The sequence below is a fragment of the Choristoneura fumiferana genome, chromosome Z (genome assembly GCF_025370935.1).
Source record: "Choristoneura fumiferana chromosome Z, NRCan_CFum_1, whole genome shotgun sequence".
Taxonomy (NCBI): Eukaryota; Metazoa; Arthropoda; class Insecta; order Lepidoptera; family Tortricidae; genus Choristoneura; species Choristoneura fumiferana.
In genome coordinates, this window is record NC_133472.1 from 34,842,341 (window position 1) to 34,860,187 (window position 17,847).

The 17,847-nt window shown below is 34.2% G+C and overlaps 1 protein-coding gene across 1 annotated transcript in view; it reads left to right on the plus strand.

Moving 5' to 3' along the window:
• Positions 1-940: 940 nt before the first annotated feature.
• LOC141435630 (calcitonin gene-related peptide type 1 receptor-like) overlaps positions 941-17,847 on the plus strand; it is a 133,034-nt gene continuing 116,127 nt past the window's right edge. The window contains exons 1-2 of the mRNA XM_074098373.1: positions 941-1,087; positions 12,978-13,206. Of these exons, the coding sequence (XP_073954474.1) occupies positions 13,074-13,206 (133 nt within the window). The 5' untranslated portion in view covers positions 941-1,087; positions 12,978-13,073. The remainder of the gene's footprint in view (positions 1,088-12,977; positions 13,207-17,847) is intronic.

Here is a 17,847-nt window from a genome sequence, read left to right on the forward strand (position 1 = left end):
TTCAGGATTATATCAAACTTTTAAGGAAAACTATACGGCCAAGTTTGCTTGAGAATTATTAATAGTTTATGAGTAAATAGCAGCCTAAGGTATAAAATATACCTAAACTTGGAAGATTCCGTATAAAATACGAAATCCTTAGAAAAATATTACTTAATTTTTTCGTAATGGCTACGGAACCCTATTTTAGGCGTGTCCGATACGCTCTTGGCCGGTTTTTTTTACCGGTTGCGAAAGCACCCTTATAATATAAATTCATAATAATGACGGAACAATGTACTCGTGTCAAAGGTGGCAAATGAATCGGAATAACCACATAATTACCAAGGGAATTAAAAGTGAGCGGTAGGGACAGTCGAATCCTGACTCAATCATTTAATATTAAAAATGTGAAAGTTTGTCTGTGAATACCACAATGTATAAGGAATCAGGAAAACTTGGAATTTTAATTCCACTTCATTTACATTGATTTGACATTGTTTACTTTAATTTATTTTTATTTTATTCATTGATTTAATTCAATTTTATTGTAATTTTATAACTTGACATGTAAGTATTATTTATAATCAGAAATTAACGGTATTATTCCCGTCCGGTTATAATGATTCCCGTGGGTGAAGCCACAATAAAGACTAGTTAAAACATAAAATCTTCACATTCTGTAGCTATCGAATTTTTCAAAGCTTTCGAAATAAAATAAAGTAATGTTTCAACCACTTTTTCTGAATCATTGATGATTGATGGAACATTACGTACCTACGATACATTATAAAGGTACATAATTATTAAAGTAAAATGCTTTCTCTGTTTTATTAGCGCATTAATTGACCCGGATTTACGTACATTTTCTTATTATCTGTCTGTAGATGCGCAACTCTGTTTAGCTGAACGAGTCTTGTCTCTCGAGTGAGTCAGAATTCAGTTTAGATCTTGCCGCCAAACCGCACAGTGGCCGCTCGCTGCTCAGCCGCCGCCGCCCGCCTGTTGCGTTTCGCGCCGCGTAACATACCTAGTAATCAAACAATCCAACTCCCGACTTTGTTTTCACTTTTGTAGGTACTCGTTGATACGGACCACTTTTTATGAGGTAATTTGAATTAAATCGCTGCGAACTTTGTTGGTTCATTGTTAGAAGGAGTTTACTTTTTTTATTTTAGTTGACTTAGGTTTTGGATTTGTAAAGTTTGATTGATTAACATTGTCTTGGAAATGGACTGTTCTAAATAATTAAAAAGTTTTTATTCCTGTGATCAAAACTTATGGATTCTGTTTTTTTTTTAATGGGTTAAATTCGGTTAGGCGCCATAAACTTGCGGATAAACATACCATGTAACCATTTGACTCATGACCCACCGTAGAACGTTCTCATTGTAAGTTTCTTAATGAATTTCCTTGTCAAGCATTGTGACGTCACTATGACTTTTTCTGTAAAAAATGTTCCACGGTGGGTCGCGGCTCACTACTTCGATAGTATGTCTTATCATGAAACATGAAATACATCAAGGTGTTCTTAAATTAATCCAGAACATTGCAGCAGATAGTGCAGATTAAGTACGAGTATCTCCTATAAATTTACGTTGTAGGTACAACTAGGCACGGAAATAATAATTAAAATGCAAACCACTTTTGATGCAATAGTTTCTAAGGTGCAATAGCGAGAGCGAAGGATTTCACTTATTTAATTACTTGGAGACTTACTGGATAAAATCAGTCTTTCTGTTTGAATCCCCAAAGCTAAGCATATTTCACTGATATCAGTTAGTTTTTACTGAAAAGCAAAAACTTACGAGGACCAAAATCATTCTATTTTATGCTGTTAGCAGCCGATGTATGATGAAGACTAGCAGTTATTTTTTCTATGTTACATACGTTAAAATTGATCTCGGCCATATTATGCTCATTGTATTGTAAAATTTCAATTACACTACTGCTTTAGTGTACTCGTACCAGTACCCTATCGTAAGTGAAACTCATGTTTTATACAACGAAGAAAACATATTTAAATATCATAGGTACTATATACCCACCATGCCAACATAACTTAATAGAATAAAGCTCACGGCTTGGTTAACTCAGGTATAACCATGATATGAAATAACGTCTGTTATTAGAATGTATGAGAAATGTTATCTTTTCATTATCTAGACAAATATCTTACAATACTTAGTAGTGTATTTTTTACATTATTAAACATATTTTATTTGTCAAACAATATACACTAAGTGTTATATACAATAAGCGAAAAATTACAAAATTAACATTAAATCAAACTAAATTAAATCAATCAATAAAACAAAATTAAATCAAACAGTAAAACAAAATAAAATTAAACTAAACACTACTGTCATTAAATTAACAAAATACTTATACGTATATAGTAAAAAATAATTAAAAATAATAAACTAACCTAAAAATCCCCACCTTGCATCGTGCCCGGTTCAAAAGTCCCCATTATCCCGGCAGCATTGCCCAACAACTTTACATTACAACTAATGATTTTACAGTGAATAGTCAAACGGTGGACGAAAACTCAACAGAATTTATCTGCCGCTGTTAATCGCACAATTTAGTTTAGGTTCAGTAATGGCAGGTATTTTTTATTAAATTATGCAGCGAAATTAAGAAATATGCTATTTACTTGAACATAGTCAACAATATGTATTCTGTAAAAAAAGTTCTACTTACTACATTAGCATATTTTAATCTTATAAAAACAGTAACGGAATCAGTAAATAATAAAACGTCAGTAGCAGCAGTATCCCTACTTAAGCAAAGCATTCGATTTTGTAAATCATTCAATTATTCTCCATAAATTAGAACGATACGGTATTAGAGGCAATGCTTTAAAATGGATCCAAAGTTACCTTTCTAATTGACAACAATGCACAGAAATTCACCAGATACAAAATAATAAACTGGTTTCAACCAGGTCTGAATATAAATACAACTGTTAAATACCAAGGAAGCATTCTAGGCCCGTTACTGTTTTTGTTATACATAAACGATTTACCATATCACGTAAAACATAAGTGTATAATGTTTGCCGATGACACTAATATTATCGTAGAATCGGGAGACAAGAATAGTCTGAATAAAGAAATAAACGAGTCGCTAGTAGAAGTTATTAACTGGTTAAATATAAATAAATTAAAAATAAACAATAATAAAACTAATGTAATTCAGTTTGGAACACACAAGAACCAAGACGTTAACTTAGATAATACAGTATAATAATGAGAAAGTGAAAGAAGCAGAAACAACTATTTTTCTAGGTATCCATGTTGACAAGTTTTGCAATTGGAAAACTCATATTGCGAATATATGCAGTAAATTAGATAAGTTTGTATTTGCCTTGAGGAGTACTTCGTCTCGACGCGTTGCACTCACAGCATACCACGGTTATGTTTCTACAGTCTTAAGCTACAGATTGCTAATTTGGGGCAACTCTGTGGATATACAATAAGCATTCCTGGCTCAAAAGAAATGTATACGAGCTGCGTGTAATACACTTTACCTAGAGCCTTGCAGGCCTTTATTCAAGACAACGAAAGTGCTCACTCTGCCATGTATGTATATGAGGCAGATGTGCATTTTGGTTAGAGAACTGAATTCTATGCGTGTTAAGTTAACCTACCTGAAAATTAATCCGTAAGTGACAGAGTTTATCGTTGCCATAAAAGACCTCGTAAAAAGTAACAGGTCTATAATAAAAGGCAAAATATCTTAGGAATAACATAATTCATCATGTACTTAACAAAATCAGACCATATAAGGCTCATAAAACGGGAAACCGTTATCTGTAGAGCAAGATAAATGTAAGATTGGGTAATAAAGTCCAGACTCCAGACGAAATCAGCGCCATGGTCTATTAGTATAATGAGACGATAATATACTCAGCGGCAGAAAATTCGGCCTACTCTACATACAAAATTACCTATATGTATTACTGCATACATTTGAAGGTCAGATTTTTTGCCGCTCTATAAGATATATTCGAAAAAACACACACACATCATCTGGCGGTTGGCGTTGCTCTACTGTAGGGTGTCCTTCCAACTTTTTGTTCTACATTCGTAATAATTTAACTTATTAACTTACTAAGTCATGGAACTTCCCTCGGCGGTGTTTTAAGAACGGAATCTTTCTCTTTTTAAAATATTGGCAACGCAGCAATGACTCCCGCGGAGTCGCGAGTTTCAATGGACGGCGGAAATTTCTTACAATCAGGTGACCTACTTTACTATGCTATAAAGTGGGGAATTATCGAGCTTGTCACGGTTTTGAACTTGAATGTGTACTTACAAAGTGTGCACCAATTTTCAACTAGTTTCAGTGTTACGGAACAAATTTCCTGCGACAGACGGACAGGCAGACACACGAGTGATCGTATAAGGGCTCCATTTTTACTTATAATGTCCGCAATTTTTAAAAAGACGAAATGATACGTTTGCGCGAATATCTTAAAGTTTCGGACCAAGCGCGCACTTGATTTGTACTCACGTGTCCAGTGCCCACGGGACCCGCCCGGCTTCTTCCAAACTAGCAGGATGAACTAACTCTCCGACTCAATTTATACTTTACTTCCTTGAGACTGGTTCAGAAATTAAATACGGGATAAAGTTGAAAGAGGTTTTTTGCTGACTACTTTTTTTACTGTACTTGTATTGTCACCCAAACTACATTATTTTGCATACGAAATACAGTGGCGTAGCTAGGTTACCTAGGGCCCTGGGGCAATTAAAAAAATGGGGCCCACTGCTATTAAAACTGGTAAGGTTTTTTGAAGTAAAATCATTATATATACAAATACTTTAAAAATATTTCAAGTCGATGCCATTTACCGTTGAAGACTTCCGTCCTGTGGAGACGTTCCTGGCCAGACTAGCAGGACGTCACTACCCGATTATTGTATTGTCACGCATTTTCCAAAAGTATACCCAATTTCAAGTCAATCCAACCACTGGAAGTTGGTCGAATGTAACTTGCAAGATTTGATTACAGACAGACAGACAGACAACGGGACAGGTGAAACTAAATAAAAGCTTGTAATTATAGAGTCGTCGTGACAGCCAGACTAATGGTGTTCTTTCCATATCAAATACTTAGTCTATCTTTCTTATTCTTATATACCTATAAAACAGTACCGTAACTGACTGACTGACTGACTGGCTGACTGAGTGACTAACAGACAACGCACAACCTAAACTAATGGTGCTAGAGACTTGAAATTTGGCATACATAATACGTATCTCGAATGTTGTAGAGGTGCAATAAGGAAGGATTTTTGGAGGATTTAAGGAAGGAAATATCTAAACTTTCGATCTCTGAAACTACTGAGCTGATTTTAAAAATTCTTTCACCGTCGTTCAAATTTTTGATTGAGATAGATTACTTTTTATTCGGGATAATGCAAAATTCCCTCTGGATAAAAATAAATTAATTCAATTTCAGAGCTGATTTAAAAAAAACACATATTATGTGATATAACTATCCCCTAAATGACAAAGGCTACTTTTTCTTCGTGGAAATTACAAAATTCTCATGGGATAGAAAAAACTGAATTCAACTTCGGGGCTGATTTTAAAAATTCTTTCACCAATAGAAAGCTACACTATATCCTCATTACTATACTATTCTTCGGGAAAATACAAAATTCCCGCGGGATAGAAGTAAAACAATCCAAATTCGGAGCTGATTTTAAAAATTCTTTCATTCACTAATAGTAATCTGCAGTATCTCTGATTGACATATGCTGCTTTTCTACGGACGAATGCAAAAATCCCGCAGGATCGAAATAAGTAAATTCATCATTGGGGTTGATTTAAAAAAAGATATTTTACCAATTGGGAGCTACATTATCCCTGATTGGTATATGCTACTTTTCTCCGGCAAAACGTAAAATTCCCGCCGGATAGCAAAAAGTGAATTCAACTTCAGGGTTGATTTTAAACATTCTTTTACCAACAACTAGCTACACTATCCCCGATTGATGTACTTAGGCTACTTTTTCCCCGGGAAAATTCAAAACTACCGCGGGACGGCAGTAAGTAATTACGTATGTAGGTTGATTTTTGATTTCCAAAATTTGCACCACCTGTCTTAAACAACGTCTATCTGTATTTGTATTTCCATGTAATCCTTCGAAAAATCAATCAAAACAGAAAAAAAGGATCGCAGAAATTAAATGTAAGTTACCCCAAATTTAATTTATATTTATTTAACTTGATAATTCTTCATGGATGGCTTTAAAACTATCACAGCCTACCTTGTCACAGTTGCTTTCCGTCGATATCTGGATACCGATGATAAAAATCAATGTTCCAATTAGATGTTATCAGGCACTTCACCAGATGTACTACTAGTACCTAATTAGCTTATTTTAGCGGTGTTTTAATATTTTAAAAGTCATCCTATTTCATGGTTTTTATAGTCTCAAAAAGGTCTCGTCAATCTACAGCGTGTATTGTTGATATAGCCACAAACTTTAAGGTCTTAATAAACAAACACACTTTACTAGGTTTTGTGAAAAATTGTGACTTATTATTATCCTTCAAAAATAAACTAGCATGCAATGTATCACTACAACTACTACTGAGATACTAGGTAGGTACTTTGTTTTTATTCAATACGTCGGGTGGACTTGTTGACTGGTTGTTGTTGACTATCTCAGAACGATTCTCGCTCGTATACGCATTACATTGAAGAGCGAAAAAAAATACAAAAATTATTTAAGCTCTGGTAGCTAATTCTAAATTAACAATTTGTTTTAATATCGGTTCATAGCACTTAGGTAAATCTACTTCTGGTTACAGTTTGTGGCTATATCAACAATATACGCTGTATAGGTACATAATTCACATTGTGCTAGCCTTTGACAATATAATAATTTGATAGCCTTGACCCGACGCCGCTCAACAAAACGGAACTCTTGAATGGGCGTAAGCAGACATATCGCATTTCGGCAATCTTGGTTCTGTCGCCAACACACAGTAGCCTTATTCTAGGCGCTCTGCTTTAACCGTGATGTTATGTATGAATAGGCTAATGTCAGGGCAAGGCTACACACGAAATGTCAATACTTTATTCTAACAACACTCATTCTTCAGACTCCACAACTACCTACCTAGGTAGTTAGGTACTTAACTACCGAGACAGTCTCTATCACTGTAAGAAGTGAGCCGTTTTCGTCTTTTTCTTTTTAATGATAGAATAAAACAACATATCTATTATTAACTGAAAGAGATCTATTTTAAGGTCCTGTAGTAAAATTGAAATTCTCACTGTTTCGCCATGTCCATCAGTTTGTCTATCCGCGACTAAGCTCACTGAATTTTCTTGTTAACTGTAATTTAGCAGAGGCATACCTATGTAATAGTCGTGCCAAGAAAAAAAGTATTTTTAAAAATATGTCAGTTACGCTCTACGTAAAGTATTTGGACAGAATAAACCATTTTTCGATATAGAGCTATCCGTTTGCAAAATGTTAACTTTTGTGTTGTTATACTTTGAATTTAAATTTTTTACGGAATCCTAATACTGGCGCGTAGCGTAACATACATTCAGCTGATTTTAGGGACAATATACGCTCGCCAAAGATAATAGATATAGATGATTTTTTGTTTCTTCTATTTGCACAAAAAGAGTTTATAATTGTATTCGTGTTAAGTAGGTATGCCTTCCTACTGATAAAGCGTTGTCACTATTGATCAAGTGGCCAACATCCTTTCGTCCCCATTTCCACGCGGTTTAAAGACCCTTGAACCCTCATGATGCGCGGTGCAATTTAAATTATAACACGATAGTCATCAATCAAAAGTTTTAAGTAGTTGAGACCTTGTTTTAGTCTAGATTTCCCCAGCGACCTAATAGAAGAATAATAGAAACGTACAACGTGCAGCTATTGCACCTGCACAGAGGGTTCTTACAGAATATTCACTAGACTGCTCTGGTGGTTGAAATTAACGTTGACCTGAATTGTAATCCCGAAATTTGATAAGCATCCGAGCAAAATTTATGTCTCTAGAATTAGTGGTTGAGATTTCTGGATTTTATATCCGTGCATCCAGATCTCATAGGAATAGCAGGATATAAATAGCCTACCTGTGTGTTTTTCTAATTCTTTCAGCTGTTATTACGTGATAGAGTATGGTTGAGGAAGAGAAAAAGATTTATTTGTTTTACACCAATTTGATGCACAGGAAAAAATACATTTATAAGGAAAAAAGGTGTATTGAATAGTACAAATTGCGCCCCACGCAGCAAAATGTTGCGGTAAACCGTAGCGCTGTTTTTTATTAGGACCCAGTTACAAACACATGCACACAAATTTTGTGAGATTACATTTTATTCTGCGACGAAATGTTGGGATCTTCCAGATCTTTTTCTTTTCCCACATAAGTTAGTTTCTTAAGTTTGTTTGTGTGCGTAGGCACTGAATCAGGTAGTGGTTTTATGGCTCCCTTTCCTGACTAGCACTCTTATCTGAAACAAATCTCAGTTTTATACCTTTAGTCGTTCAGGCGAAATAGGTTTTAATGGGGAGATTACTCGGATAACATAATAATCCAAAAAGTATTTTAATTGTTCTTTTTAGGGTCGCATAACGAAATAGATTTCGTACGCCAACGAGATTCGTATCTCTGTCACAAGGGTGAAGTTAACTCTACATGCAGGTATCTAATTACAACCAGTGGCTAAACTTTTCTCAGAATGATTAAAGTATTTTTTTATTCAATTTTTATTATTTTATTATTATTATTAGTGATTTGCAACGAACGTATATTAATGAAAACTAAACATAAATACGGTTCATTATTTACGCTGGCTAAATAAATACATACGTGTTATAATATCATGACGGAGTTTTAAAATAAACACAAATTGCCATGTCACATAGCCGCAGAGTATATCCCGGAGCAAAATCATACCTTGTCGTGTGCATCACTTGTAGTACTAATGACATACCTACCCAACATAGTTGGAACGCGGCTTACGTAAATTCACTGACCAAAGATTACCGAGATAAAGGTCGATTACTGCGTACAAATCAAGAGGGTGGATGTTTTAACGTTAGTTAATGGTCAAATGGTTACCTATATGTCTGTACTATAACTGAGTTTATTCATTCATTCATTAATTTGGCAAAAACATAAAATACAGATTGTCCGTGATATTTGTTTTTTTTAATATTTTAATTGTTTTACTTAATTATATCTAGTGCCATCCAAAATAAGACATTTAATAAGAACCTCAGCACGCGTCATCGTGAATGACTCTACCTATACTATACATAAAATATACTCTAATTTTAATAAGTAACTAAACAAAAAAATAGAGTTCACGCAAGCTTAGCAACTAATTTTCTATGTATGCGATACAATACAAAAATGACAGCACCTTGATGAATAGGTAAATGTTTATCTAAAAGATGTCAAAAAATTACAAAAATGATTTTAAAGCCCCCCTACCAAGAGACAGCAATAGCACCGCCATGTCGGATATACTGATCAAACGATTAAACTTTGAAAACTTATTAATAAATTATCTAAATTCAAGTTATTTGAAAATGTTACTAACAAAAATTACCTAGCTTAATTATGAGAGTAGAATCGAACCTTGAAAAAGCCCCATGATCAGAGACAACCTGTGTACTGAACAAATAATGTTTGGTTTCAAAGTAAAAGTCAAAATATCTTTATTCAATTTAGGCTATAACAAGCACTTATGAATGTGAAAAAAAATCTACCACTGGTGCGGAAAAATCTCTGTTGAGAAAGTTTCATCGAAAACCACTTACAGCCAGATTCTTAAATTAAATACGTAAGTTACATGTTATGTAATAAGTAAGTTTTCACATAGTAGCTGATTGGTGGGATTTTCTTTCGAATGGTGTGTTTTCGGTCAGAACAAAAATGAAAACGTGTTGAATGTTCATTCATGCAAATCCTTTTCATGTTAACGAGGCCACTGCATACGTACCTACGTACTCGTATTAATATGATACCTAATGAAATTCTCAAGTATTTTTTTTACTCATTCGGAAGGTTTATCCAAAGGTTGGTTCATTAATATTCGAGTGTTTGTTCTAAATCACTTTCGTGGAAATAGTTTTGTAGAACTAGCAGAAGATATTCTGTTACAGTTTTGGGTTATCTGTTGGAAGTACAGGAGCTGTAATAAAATAACCGAATACGCCATTTCGCAGCCAATTCGTAAAAAATGCGACATTGTAAGTCTCTTTGCGAGGTCTGTTTTATAAGGTGATTCGTACCTAATGGTCACGCATTATCGCAGAAGTACTTACTACCTGTTTTTTTTTACATGTACTAGGTACATGCTAAATATAAAAAGGCCAGTCCTGAAAATAAATATTTGTCGACGCGCCCTTTGCGAACGTAGCGCCTGGAGTTTTACATTTTCCAATATAAACTTTACGCCGCCTTATGATTTACGGTGGCTGTCATAGGTTTTTATTATCATCTTCCTTAGATCCGGTACAACACAGCTGCGTATAATAATTATGAGTAAATACGAGGTGTAGCGTATCAACCAACTAAAAACTACAAACAATCTGGGACCGCAGATGGTTTGCTTTTAACTGAAAATAGTTTAAGTACGCAGTTAATAGAGATGTTAACTTTTCGGTTCTGTCGTGATAAATTTGGAAATTTTTTAGAGATTCACTCTAAAATAAAAATATAAACTAATTTCTAATCCTTTCTAAGAACATATTCAAATTATTTATACATAATTTAATAATGTATTGTATGCATCTGCAATACCCCTGGTGTTGCACATGTTTATGGGCGGTGGTGATCTCTTACCATCAGGAGACCCACTTGCTCGTCTGCCATCCAGTCGAATAAAAAAAAATTGAAAATATGTAGGTACCTACATAGGATACTTACCTACATCAAAGTTGCAATGTATCATAAAACATAAGTAAAAGGTATTTCCTAATTGCAGTAGTCACTAGTCTACTACTGTTCATGTTAAGCAAGAGCTCAACTGGTATATTCTGGCTTGTACTGAAAAATGATGATGTTAAACCAAACGTTATAAAATTGTTGCTTAACCTTTTCTATGCCAGACATAATGAATTAGCGTGAAGACACCATAATATTTAACAGGGGAGCAGTAAAACTTTCAATACACAGGAATAACAAATAAAGCGCATGTACTTTTTTGCGTATTATTTACTCTGGATCGCCATAACTCCTACCTCTGGAATGAATCACTCGTCTAGAACAATCTGTACGTACAGCAACTTTTAGCCACAGAAATTTAATAAACTTTTATTTACTTTTCACTGCCGCACTGTTTTCCGCGATTCCTAGTTACTTAGTAATACAGCCTTTAAATGATGTCTTTTACCTATTTCTATATATTCGCGCAAAAAAAATATTTCGATATATTGCCATCACTTTCGGAAAACATTGTGCAAAAAAAAACTTTCAAAATACCCGAGTTATTTTTACAATTCCATCAGCAAAAGAGTAAATACATAAATACTCCTACATTTATTTAAAAAACATCATAACAAAAAATTTAACCGACTACAAAAAAAACCATGAAAATAATATTCTACCAGTTTGAAGTCGGTGCCTCAGCACGAGCCAGCGGGAGTGTACCTATAGTCGTCTACCTCAACCTCACCTACATACTATACATAGGTATATTGGGCTTCTATCACTCCTGCTGGCTCGAGCTGAGTTGATAACCTCCTCCTTTTTTGAAGTCTGTTAAAGACTGAGTTATACTTAGTAGATTTTAAATAACAAGTCTAGACAAGATGCATAAAATACAACATATAAATATACAATCGCTACTTGCGACACGTACACGTATCAGAAGTAGTAATTTTGAGGTGCCCTCTACTTACATACTCGTATATTATAAGCTTAGCTAAAATAAATTCAATTAATATTTAGCTAAATTAACATTTTATAAAGTAATCTTTATTGAAAAACAACCACAGTGGGAACCCGAATTTAAGGTAATCAACTATAGACGAGCGTCTTACATTAATAATATGAATTTGACGAAAACCAAACTGCCTCAGGAGTTCCCAACTTCACGAATCACGTGCCACGTAGAAATCCTCGAGTGTATGAATTATAAACACCATGTTAAATATCAATTTAATTTGTTGATTACTTAACTTAAATGTTTTATTTTTAACCGACTTCAAAAAATGAGGTTATCAATTCGGTTGTATTTTTAATTCAGCACGAGCCAGCAGGAGTGATTGAAGCCCAATATAAAGTGCGTAGGTGAGGTAGATGACTATAGGTCCACACCTGCTGGCTCGTGCTGAGGCACCGACCGACTTCAGACTGGTAGAAAATTATTTTCATGGTTTTTTGTAGTCGGTTCAATTTTTTGTATTTTTATTATTTATTATAATTCCAATGAGGCTGCGTGTGATATTTATATTTTTTATTAATCAGCAAAGTAAGCAGTAACCGCATACTGTAATCGCATGTATATTTAAACACTAAGCGCCTTCTATAATCATTACTATCCGCTTCGATCATCAATAGTAGTATCGTTCATCAAAGACTATCCGGCACGATTCCATTATGAAATTAAAAAGCCTTGGAAAACGGCTACGTGATAATATTAACAAGCTACCTACTTCTTATAAAAACGTCGACCAGCGCTAAAATAAAGTAATTTGAACTATCACAAAAAAAACAAGCTATCTTTACACAAGAAGAGATTATAGATGTAATGGGACCTAAATAAAATACACAAAAGATAACAAAATCATCAGCATTACATCGAACACGTAACAAGAAAATTGAAACAGATGTTTTAATTTAAACAGTTTCTAGAGAGAGAGGCGTAGTTTATTTATTCATCAGGCGTATTATTATTTTGTTATGAATGAATCATTGTCACGTATTGTTTTAGGTCTTTCCACAAACAGTTGAGTGAGTACTCAGTGATAACAGGTTCTCTTTATCTCTCAACAGTTTTAGATGTCGCCGCCGGGTCGTTCGTGAACACTTCTGGCGTCTCCGCAATTGGACAGCGAATTTCACAACAATGTGAATATTTGAAAACTGGAAATGCTAAACTCAAGTCGTACCTTCGACAACTACGATCCAAAGTTAAAGTTGCTACAAAGCCTAATCGAGGAGTGCTTCTCACAGAATGTCAACCACAGCTCGATATACAGATTGCACTCGGAGAGCAAAAACGGTGAGTGACGCTTATCTTGAAGATGTACCTACATTAGCACTAACCTACACAAGATTATGACTGTTAACTTACTACGAGTATACTCATACATACATTCTTACCACCTTGATCATCAGCTACGATATACAAAGTAATGGTATTTTTCGCCAAATTATCTGCAAGGCAATATAGTGACACATCATGAATTTTTGTGGTATCACAATTCAGAGATTTGATCACGCAAAGCATACTCGTACAACGTTAACACTATCGATGGTTTAGTGATCGGTAAAAAAGACTAACCAAGCTCTATAACTGAATGCTGCACTCACGCTTCCAAGTTGAGAAAAAAATATTTTTTTACTTCAGGTAGGTGTTAATGCTGAATTTAGGCTGCATAAATTTGCTTTTAATGTTCTAGTGCAGAAAGTAAAATCTTTGTTTAAACCCAGGTTAATTTTTGACACTAACAGCCACGAGTATAACTAGAAGTTTATAAAATATTTTATTTTATTTGTCACCGCATCTTTCCATTTCGTGTTTGATGTCACTAAATTAATAAACCTTGGCAATATTAACAAAGCTAATCAGTGAAAATTTACTTGCAATGTTACTGATTAACTATCTCACAATGAAAGTCGAAAGCAGACAGTAGGTAAATATATCTGGTTTATAAAATCTATTTTATCCTCGACTTAGCTACCTACTATCAACTTTCAACCCTCGCCTGCGGCTCGGGTGTATATCAACGTTGCGGGTACAATGGCACACTTATCGCCGTTGATAGTTCAAACCCACGTATGAGCAGTTTGTAAATACCGCGTAAGTGTTTTTTTACGGTTGTTCAGGAAGATGAAAAAACGTTGTATTTTGCCCATTTTTACAGATTTAATCATCTAAATTTTTTAGCAGATTTGCTGTGACGACTCTTATATGATATGTATATGTATGTAATTTTACTCAAAATATGTTTAGATTCTGAGAAAAGTCACTTACGCGGTTTTGTACCATGAAATAGCCACAAGAATTGAAGTAAAGTGGTAGATAATGCGGAGTTGAAATAAGACATCAATGTAATTTTTTCGTTTATTTTTACAAAATCAGCATAAAAATCTTCTCAAAACTTCTACAAAACCAGTCATTGCAACTTTCAAATCAAGATTAAGGTGTATTATAAATTCTAACAATTATATAAATACTCAAAAATAGTTAAAAGCACAGAAACATCCACTATTAATTATCAAACTAATCGGTTAATATCCTAAGTTTTTAAAAATATCAGCAATTCACTAAATAACATAATTAGATCAGTCATAAACAATGACATTATAACAAGATTAACGTACTGACGAGACTGCTATCCAATCCAAAAAAAAAATATTTGGAACCACCCACTGACCGTGTCATTTTTCTAACGATAATGAGTAAATACGCGGATTTGCAACCAACTTCATGCGACCCGGATACGCGGTACTGTTTCATCGATGTTTTGACGTTCTATGATTGGCTAACTTAGATCGTGTGACCACTAGCTGCAGCGAATCCGTGTTCACTACCTGTCGGCGCGAAATCTCAATCTTGCCACTTTTGCACATACGCGGTATTTACAAACTGCTCATACGCGGGTTTGAACTATCAACGACGTTATGCATTTGTTGTTCAATTTAAGGTTCAAGATGGGCTTCAATTTTAGCGGTGTGGAGCGAACACATTAACAAACCAGAAAAAACCCTACGCAAGTCCATTTTGATATAATTTACAAAACCAGCAGGTTATCCGTCTCTGCAAAATTTGTGTATCGGTATTCCACATGATCTAAGAAATTATCCGAGATAAAAACTATCCTATGTCCTTCCCAGGGTGTCATACTATCTCCATAACATTTTTTTTCTGAATCAGTTCAGTGGTTTAAGCGTGAAGATCCAACAGACAGACCGAGAAGACAGATGTACAGAGATATGTTTGAATTTACATTACATTTTTATATTTATATATACTGTTTGAAAGCGCTCGAACAGAACTTTTATTATAGCTTCTCCTCTAAAGTTCTTTAGTGGATTTAATTAAATCAGGATCTGCAACAAATAAACTGACTACATCATTTCAAATGGGTTGCTTTAAATAAAATGGGGTATTAGTAGCATTATTAATATTATTTTAATCGATCCATCTTAAGCTAGGGGCGACAGCCACTGCACACAGTTTTTGTACTTTTATTTCATGCTAGAGTATTGACCGTTATAATAAGTGAGTTTCTAAAATATCCAAATGCAATGAAAAAAACCCATACAATTAAAGTTTAGATTTAGATAATTGCGTTTGAAGCTAAAAACCACAAACAGTACTAATTTAACCCTACTAGCTCAATATGTAGGTACCAGCGAAAAGTTCTTGCATAACTGAATAATAGTTTCGAGAATTAAACCTTTTTGACTAGAGGCACTAATATGTATGTTTATGTAGTTTTAATGGCATTTGTGTATATTTTTGATGTTTTTTTTTTTCATGTAATATGTTGTCTCATACTGGTAAATTAGGTAGGTTCGTGAGTTTATTGAGCACACTCCAAATATTCGTTTTGCTGATTACAATCGCGGATAACACTATCGAGTGTGATAAGTACTAAGCTTGCATTTTTTAAGGTTTTAGAATATTTGCTGTGGCTTGTACTCCAGTGCCCTTTAGTTGCGTTATAATAAAGTGGAGAGTCAAAGTTTGTTTAACTTGCTTAATTTATATTATAGCATCAAAGCAAAAATTCACAGGCGAGAAAAATAATGGGCCACTTCGAATGAAAACCTTGGTGACCCTTTGCTTAACTTTTATGCACACGCGGTTAACATAAATTTATTTTACAAATAATACAATATAACAAACATATGACAAACATAAATTAAAAATATTTACATAAAACTATCCTTAACTTTTAAAAAAAACTTACAAAAAAATAAAATACCTAAGACGAAATCAAATTACTTAGATTAGAGTAACCCCCACGCTGGCAGCGTTTCCTCTTTGACTGGCTAAGCAAGAGCTAAGCTAATAATTCTTTGTCCGGGGAAGCTAGCTCTTCGGTCCCCAGTTACGGTTACAACCTTTTTGATATTTCTTTAAAAAGGTTTAAAGCGCCTGGATCTCAATTGGCAGCAGAACTTTGTATAAAGTCAGTTAACAGTAGTACAAAAGAACAAGTGTGGATGGCTACTTATTATTCAAACACGAGATTGCTATATCTAAAGTTAAACCAATAAAAACCTTAAACCAATAAAGTTAGATAAGTATTTCTTTTATTATATATTACGGAAACTGGCTTGAGGCCTTTATGTAACTATAGAGCAATATTTCTTTCATAAGAAAATTTATAGGCATTCAAGTTGGAGCAAGTTTCTCCAATTTTATCTGTTACTCATGATTTGTCGACCACAGGGGACGCTTGTAGATTAGATTGTCGCTGCTATTAATTATTTTTGGAATAATTTATATCATTTCTCCCATTTCAAAGCCCAGTCAGAAATTCTATTGTACTTTAAATAAGCTTCTATAATTTAAATAAATTATAAACGGATTTACTAATTCGAAATCAATCATTTCGGAAGCACTACTGTACAAAAGGTTATTAGATATTTTTGTCCTGCAAACAGTATTCGTGCCCATAATATTTATGAAATGTATATTATAAACCTATGTACTTTTTCTGTACCTACATCTTGTGTAAGCGTTATTGGATGAAAGCAAAGAAAAATTAATCAACATGACATTATTTACATACTTTTTAAAAGCTTTTATTTAACTTGCAATGTATGTATGTAATTTGTTCGGGTGGAATATTTGAACTCAATTTTGAAGTAGATATCTTCAACCGATTGAGCTGAAATTTTGTATACACGTTTAGTTTGGATGACAATGCACGACAAGGTACGTGACGTCATTCTAAATCCAATACGGCGGATTGTCGGACCATCCAAGATGGCGGAATAGTTATTTTTAATGCACTTCTACAATATGGGTCCCAAATGTTTTCTTCTTTTTAGAGCGTTTAAATAAAATCTTTTAAAAAAAATTTTTTGTTTTTAATTCAATAACACAAACCTCGTTTTTCGTCCTTTCGTAAATTGTTTTATTAAAATAAGTGTGCATATCATCGGAACCTAATCAAAAATTTTACCGTTGTAACCATTTGTACATCGAACTATTTACGCCAGTTAACAATTAATTTGGCCAACCGCGACTTTATGATAGCTACGTTTATGCAAGAAATATGTGTTCATGCAGTTCCTCCACCTCCATATTGTAATAACATACACCAATCACACAAAGGCAACTATCACCACCTGGTGATTTGCGTCTACACTGACGCGTTTCGAACTCAACCAGAGCTCATCTTCGGAGCAACTCCGTGCACGATGCTTTGCGATTATGTTTATTTATATTGTATAACAATAATTTCATTCCTCCGTTTCCTCCAAAAGCCTTTTTCATGGTTAATAATGTTCACTTGAAAAGAAAAAGTCTTTAGTCGATTAGAACTACATTTTAATCACTAATTTAATTACACTTAGCTACATGGATTTCCCTTGCCGCATATAGACTTACAAAGTCGAGCCCTGCGGTGCGGTGAAATACTTTCGTTCAGTCACTGAGTCACTTCGGTGTAACGGCTTT